The sequence below is a fragment of the Apaloderma vittatum genome, unplaced genomic scaffold (assembly GCF_000703405.1).
Source record: "Apaloderma vittatum isolate BGI_N311 unplaced genomic scaffold, ASM70340v1 scaffold17886, whole genome shotgun sequence".
NCBI lineage: Eukaryota > Metazoa > Chordata > Aves > Trogoniformes > Trogonidae > Apaloderma > Apaloderma vittatum.
The window spans coordinates 64480-71992 of record NW_009721470.1 but is presented as its reverse complement, the minus strand read 5'-3'; the positions used below and the strand labels follow the sequence as shown (position 1 = coordinate 71992).

General features: G+C 39.3%; 1 protein-coding gene across 1 annotated transcript in view; it reads right to left on the bottom strand.

The window, feature by feature from the left end:
• Nucleotides 1–6057: 6057 nt before the first annotated feature.
• Nucleotides 6058–7513, bottom strand: part of ORC5 (origin recognition complex, subunit 5) — a gene marked incomplete at its 5' end in the record, with an annotated part of 63203 nt that continues 61747 nt past the window's right edge. Inside the window, one exon of the mRNA XM_009871410.1 lies at nucleotides 6058–6103. Within this exon, the coding sequence (XP_009869712.1) occupies nucleotides 6058–6103 (46 nt within the window). The remainder of the gene's footprint in view (nucleotides 6104–7513) is intronic.

Here is a 7513-nt window from a genome sequence, read left to right as displayed (position 1 = left end):
TTTCTCTGAAACTCCCAAATCTCAACATGACACTGGTCTCAGAAGTTCAAGCAGGACTTCCAGCTATTTGTTGTTTCTAATGATTTGTATCCTTAAGGAATAATCAAAAATGGTACAGAAAAATGTAACTGTGAGAAAATGGGGTGGGCGTTCAGCCATGCAGTTGGAATGCAGGAACTGCTGTAATTGCACACGAGTAACATTTACTCGCCTTGCAGACATTTTGCTTATTCACATCGTGTCTTTCTTTTTCAGGCTTGGAGCTGAAGATCCTACAGCCTGCAAGGTGCAAGAACCGCTCAGTGCTGCTGAGCTGAGCCGCTCTGGGATGCCTCCACCTGGGCTGGCACCCTGGGCAGCATCACAGAGACACGGGGCACTTGCTTGCCACACAAACCACTGGCACAGGCAGGAACTTCCAGTGTGCTGGGTGCAATGAGGTAGGAAGTAAAAAAAAAAAGGAGCTGGGATTGTACTGACTGAAGTGGTGGAGGAGAAATTGCACCACCATAAACACTGTAAAAACTCTTTAACTGAAAAGAAACAATGAAAACAGCAAGAATATAATCAAGACTTTTGCCATCAGAGTGGTAAACAACCTTCCTCTCCATCACTGCCTCTTGGGTACTTCCTTCTTTCGCTGAATTTTACAGAAATGCGCTCCCTCATCTGGCAAGGTTGTCTTAATGAAAGGTTACACGCCTTACTCTGCTATTCTCTCTTTCCAACTATTTTCTGGCTCCCAATGTTTAGGAGGTACCTGTGTGAAAGCCCTCACCACGTACGTGAAACAAGAGGAAGTGCTCAGCTGTTGAACTACCCACACAGAAAAGTCTGCTAGCAAAGCTCTGCTTCCCAGCCCTACCAGTCCTGTTCTAGTCCTCTGAACCCAAAGTACATGAAGTAACAAGCAGAACATATTTCACCGAGCAAAAATCAAATGCAGAAAGGGAAGTATTTGCATGTTAGAAATCCTGTTCTGTAGAAAATCTGTCTGTGCCAGGAAAACAGAACATATGTGCTAAACGAATTTAGGCAAAACTGCACCTTTGCTGTGTTCCTTATGAACAATCACATCTCCCACACCAGGTCTGCCACAGACTTTTCATCAGCACTTCATTAAAACAAAACAAACGAATAACAAACACCAAGAACAAGACGACTGGCTGTACAGCATTCATTGTCCCAACATACTTAACCATGATTTGAAAAATTTTGAAGCTGAACACTCCCCCCCTCACTTACCCAAACAAGTACTACTTAGTCATTCAAACTTAGAGCTGGTACATTGCTGAAGTCCAGTAACAAGCAGTCTGATGTCTTAATATACACACACAAAAATAAAGAATCAAAAAGTAAACCTCAGCTTACTCCATGTTTACCCTTATCTGAGTATTATACAGCTTATACAATTCTGCCTGTTCAGAGTAAAAGACATCACACGGAAGCTGTGATAAAAAACAGTTTTTGCTACTAATCTCCCATTCAATATTCTAGTGGAACCATTCCAGTATCTAAGAACACATAAAAATTTGGTATTGTGTAGGATTAGACTTGCTAATCAAGTTGTATCTGTATCCCAATGCATATTTACTAGCAATGATAAGGCTCTTCTGTAAATTATGCGGTTCTGTCAGGAAAACCAGAGAAGCTGCTGTCACCTCTGGTAGCATTTACTCCTGGATGGAGTAAATCTTCTGTTTCAGAATTATCTGAGCTAAAACACAGAGCGTGCTCACCTCCAGGCAACTCTGAAGAAGCTGCTGTTTCTCACTCTTCCCTGCCATCTCTGCCAACACAAGTACAGAGGGAATATCTAATCCTAGGATACTCAGCTGCGTACATGTTGCTCACAGGTCACAGACGTGCAGTATCTCCTTCACTCCTGCTGGGAATCCTGTTCTTCACACAATTCTCCTGGCATGGCTGGCTGTTCCAGTTACCAGGGGAGGAGATAGTGCCTGAATGGTCTTGGCAAAACTACTTGGTGGATACTGGAAAAATTTAACCAATGGTAAAACCAGATGTATTCTTACATGTGTAAATCACGGTGTATAGAGGCACTAGAACTCATAAAGTGCTCAAATAACCAGATACAATAGCTAGGGGGATTGTTATGGTAGAAGCAGCAGGTTCTGGGAGAACAAGAGTAAGATAAATCACTATCAGAAAAAGAATAAATCTTCTCCTGTATTACATGTGGATGCACCCTTGCAAACCTTTTCAAAAAACAAAAACTCCATATTGTGTGTATGGAAAAACAGCTGTTGAAGTCAGAGCTAGTCAAGGGTACTAATTTATTTGCAACTCATGATAGCTGCATTTCTCTTTTCATTACTTTCTTTGCGTAAGAAAAAGCCCCAGCTCCCGTTGATGTTTGCATCAGCCATTCAAGCCACTGTAAGTTTGTAATTTTTACAGTATCACAATGCTTTGTGACTCAGAAACTATGAAAATGTTCTCTGTTATTTTTTTAAATTTATACTGCTACACTTGAGCATTGAGGGACTTCTGATTAGTCAAACAACTGCCTCATTCTGCCTCACAGCTCTTAAAACCACCTGTCTTAAAACCATCCTGACCCCGAGGGAGCCTAAAGGACATCACACCTCATCCATGAAAACAGAGACTTAGAACACAGGACTGCTAGGGTAGCCAGTAAAAACTCGGCAGTAATTTATAAACTCATTGACACAGATATATAGAAATATTTCTGGTTTGTCAGAATAAATCCTACTATTCATCATCGGCATAGCTATAGCCTACATCAATCTTCTGCACTTCAGTCACCTTGTTCATTCTCACACTCTGCTGATTCAGCTTTAAATTTTACATCACTGATAGGAGTCTTTCAAAAAGGTCACAAAAGTGCATTCACAGTAAGGACAGTGGTTCTGCCTAATGGGTCCTCACTTACCACTCCTTCTCCAGTTAACCTCATTTCAGCCAAATTAACTAAATTCCACAAAAATGTGCATCCTCATCCTCTGGAAATGATCATTGGGCTAGTATGGAAGAAATTACATTGAAAAAAATAGCAGCAGCACCAAGTCTTCTCAGTGTTTATTTTCTAAGACTCTTAGCCTATATCTTCTATATTTTGTACTCCAAATTTGGGGCTGGGTAGTTCTAAGGGTTTATTATTTGGGAGTGATGGGGTTACTGAAAAGGCAGGACAACTGGTGCACATTCGACACAATGCAAAAGGGATGTTTTTCCAGTTGCAACCAAAACCAGAAGTTACATGACTGACTTTGTTCCTCATTCAAACATTATCGAAAGATACAGTAATCACCTCTTCTGAAATGTGGTGTCCTTCTTTCTATCTATAGTCCCTGTTTAGTAGCTATAGGCAATTAAGTCTTGAAACGGCTCTGATCCTGATCTCTTTCTAGAAAAGCTATGGCAACAGTGAAAAGAAAAATCATTTATCCATATTTATGAGCTCTAATAACGAACCAAATTTTCACATTAAAACAAGCAGTACAGTGTATTTTATGAAGTAGTGTCACAAGTACCTACATGTGTTTATGGACTGATACATACTGTTGGAAAACTAAGACTCTTGAATGAATTTAACCACACAATACTGAGCAAAAGGTCTATTATACTAGAGCAAAATACCATTATGCTTGGTTCGTCTTTTACTGTTTGAAACCTCTGAATTTGCATCTCATCTCGTCAACCTGCATCAAAAGCAGCATTAGAAATATTCCTGAAATGGCTCTCTACTAAGCCAACTGGTAAAAATCCTATTAATTTCTTTGCCATCAGAATGAAGATATAAACGTTGCCTGAAAATGCCTCTAATATGACCGCATTTATTGTGCATCCATGGACTCATGTAGGGCTACCTGTAAAGCCATCTTCCATGCTCTCCTTGTATTTTCTTAATGTGTATTAGCTTGAATTATTTTTGAGTGTTTGTGATATTTTCATGCAGGTTTAGTGGAAGTGTGGTAATAAAACATGCTATTGGTAGCAAAACTGCCCCAAGAAGAGCTTCTTTCTTCTGCCTGGTAGGTGCTAAGATTTTCAGCCATGCTGACTACCACTAAGCACAAGCTGGCACTGTCCCTCCCCAGCAGTACCGCCCTGCCCCACTTTGCTCAAAGCTGTAAACAAGGCTAGCTACAGATTTCGGAATTTTGTGACTCAAGAGTTTTAGCACTTATATCAGTATCAGTGCCATGTTCCATGTAACAAATTCTAATCCAGATCAGATGTCACAAACCCCTATGATGTGTCACTGTGGCTTTATATGGATTAGTTTATGTATGAAGACCTCGACACTTTCTTCTCCAACCTTCAGCCCTGCGTAGTCACACAGAAGATTCACAAGCGCTGAGCATTAGCTCCAGAAGGGTAAGACGCTGTAAAGTTTAGCCCAGAGTTCACCTTATGTACCTTTTTATTAGTAACAACAAAAGCAGGTAGTAAACATTTTGAGACAGGTTATGCATTTGCATCCAAGCAAGTAAGCGTGACAAATGTTGCCACCTCATGGACAGGTGCAGGGTTTGATTCAGCTCAGCAGTAGGAAGGAAAAGGGATCACGGATATGACTCATTGCTGCCCCTTCGCACTCTCCTGAGGGGGGGAAGCGACAGCTTGGCCAGAAAGACTCTTCTGTCACTTAGGTTCACCTGCAACTCCTTCATTTGAGTCAGAATGCAGAAGCCTGGCTATACACCCACAACTGAGAGGAAAAAAAAATAAAGAGAGAAAAATAAAAAAAAATAGAAAAAGCTACACATGTTCAGGGTATTTGATTATATCCAATATTGGAACAAGGTGGGGAAAAAATGATGATTTTTCCTTAGAAGAAAACATAATGGTCAACATAGCACATGTCAGTGTCTTGTACAGCCAAACAGTCAAAGGCCGGCATTCAGGAGTAAAACACTCAAGTAACAGGCTGTGGGACCTGGAGTTTTCAAGAGGGTTACAGAAATCTTCCAATTCACAAAGACAGTAATCCTGAACTGGAAATCCCCTGTAAAGGTACTGGCAGTTAGGAACCCTCTCCTTGTAAACTGGAGACAAATGCAATTGCAGTGTATTCCATCGTGTATTTCCAGAGCTAAAGCTTTATGTTATAACACCACATTGACTATTCACTATTCTGCCTCTTTTAGGGAGGTGGTGCCTGAATACTCTGTCACCTGTTGAATTTCTCCCTTTCTGGAAGAAAGGCAGCTGTGCTGCCCCCCTTTACAGGACAGATAACTGTTACAAAAGTCATTACACAGTGTATATCTTAAAGTATAGTCCTACCAAAGAGCATTAACTATCAGCACTGGACAAGCGTAAAAAGAACAGCAAAATGTTTTAAAAAAAATTAAAACCTTTCAAGTTTGACACTGGGCTAGAGCTTTAAACTTCTTAAAACAAAGCTGTGTAAAACCATATCATAGACAACATTTATGAATGGTCTGCAAAAAGACAGCATGGTGATTAATTGGGAGTTCCCTATCATCGTGATCTCCATGTAACAGTGTAACAGTCTGCCTACATATGACTGAAAAGAAAGAAGGATTTACACCAGCTTGATTTTAAATATGTTCTTATGTTTATTACATTTTGCTACTCCACTTCTCCTAAAATGGTGGCCTCAGGAAAAGCTGTTTTGGCAGGCAATTGCAAAGATTCCTGCGGAGAGGAAGTGAAAAGACTGGGCATACAAACAAGGGCTGCTGCCACGTTCAAAGCACTGGGGAGAGTTCATAGAGCAAAATGCAGTCCTAAGTAAATGGGTTTCAGGCAATTTCAGTGTTAAGATAACATCATTAAGAGTAGAACAGATTGTGCTCAAACCCTGCTGTTTATAATTAACACATTGCTTCCAAATACTCCAGGGTCCCTGGTAAATAGTCCTCTGCTCAGATCCACCCAGACCAATCAGAGTGTTTTCATCAGGTTCCATGCTGGGCCAGCACCTGTTTGGACAAATCCAAAAGAGCCAAAATACTCTTCATTCTGGCCAGCTAAGTAGAGAGATGAACACAGCTTGCCTTAGTCATTGTCACAGTGTCCATATGGCTGCGAAGCTTGTTTTCACAAGAAATCGTACAAGTACTTTATTATGTCGAAGTTCACAGTCCTATAAAAAAAACCACAGTTTATTAGAGCAATCATCTTAACAGTGTTAAGACTTTAACCTGTTTGGAGACAGCACACGCGGGACATTCTGCACAACAAAAATCAGGCAATATCCCCAAAAGAAATGCACTCAAGGAGGAATGAATTTTTAACTTCTGCTGTTATTTACAGTACCTATCTTGTGCTTATTTAAACTTTGTAAGAGTCTAAAAAAGAAATAAAGCAGCTTTCTAGTAAAAACTGGAAGATTCTTATTTTGATCATTAAGCAGTAAAAGCATATCAAAGTTAATAAGATTATATTTTCATATGGTAAACATGATACTCTAGTTGGTGATGCAAAGCAGCAATCTTCTATTCTATCGTATGTTTTGTTCATCTTCCAAACCACCTGTTTTAGCACATCCTATGTAACTCCTTCATCTGTACTCATTTGCAGTCTGTGTTCTCTCTGTCTTGACACTAGCTGACCCATGTTCACAGCTAAATTTGAAAAACCCAAGAATGCCACTCAATGGGATATAAGATTTTAATGTATACTTTTGTACTTCAGTGGCAGGCAGAATGAAACAGAAGTAGAATAAAACATATAATTATTTTTTTGTCTCAACTCATTCTGCTATACAATCCAACACAGACTTTGCGATTTACTTTTAGAATAAATAATGCAAATTACTCTGTATAATGACAAGTATGAAATTGAAAGTTTTTTTAAAAAAGTACTCAATGATGCAAAAATAACCACTCACAATGCTAAGTGAGATTCACTGGCTGAATGTCTTTTTTGTTCGACAATCATTTAACATTCTCTGTTCAAACATCATACTCTAACCCACTTCTCAAAAAGTTTCTGTAAAAACCATATTGGGCAGAGAAAAAGTTCAGGAACCCCTAAGATACATAAGAAATACTGTGTTTGTGTCTACTTAATAATCCAGTAATTAAAGAAATTAACTGTCACTCTTTGACTCACATGACACCATGCCACTCAAGAAAAGTGCTTTAGTTCCAAGGCTTTCCACAGAAACAAAATCACACATTCTAACAAATGTTGACCTTATCAACTAAATGAAACACAATTGTCCTGTCAAAACAACTGAGTTCATTAGAGACTACATCAAAAGATCTATTACATTCAACAAACATTAAGAAATCCCTACTTCAGCTACAGAAAAGTTATGAACTTAGGTCTGAAATTCTCAAAAGAGAAATTAAATATTTCTAACAAAGAAATGTCTAACCTTACCTTCAGTTAGGCGTGTAAATACTACACAGTAAAAAGCATGGGAATCTCTCTGCAAAAACTGAATATATGCAACAGAACAGAGCCAGAAATGAGATTCCAGGGTAGAAAAGAACGAGACTGTACATGGCCACCAGTTATCACATGAAAAACCATCAGGAAGAGACAC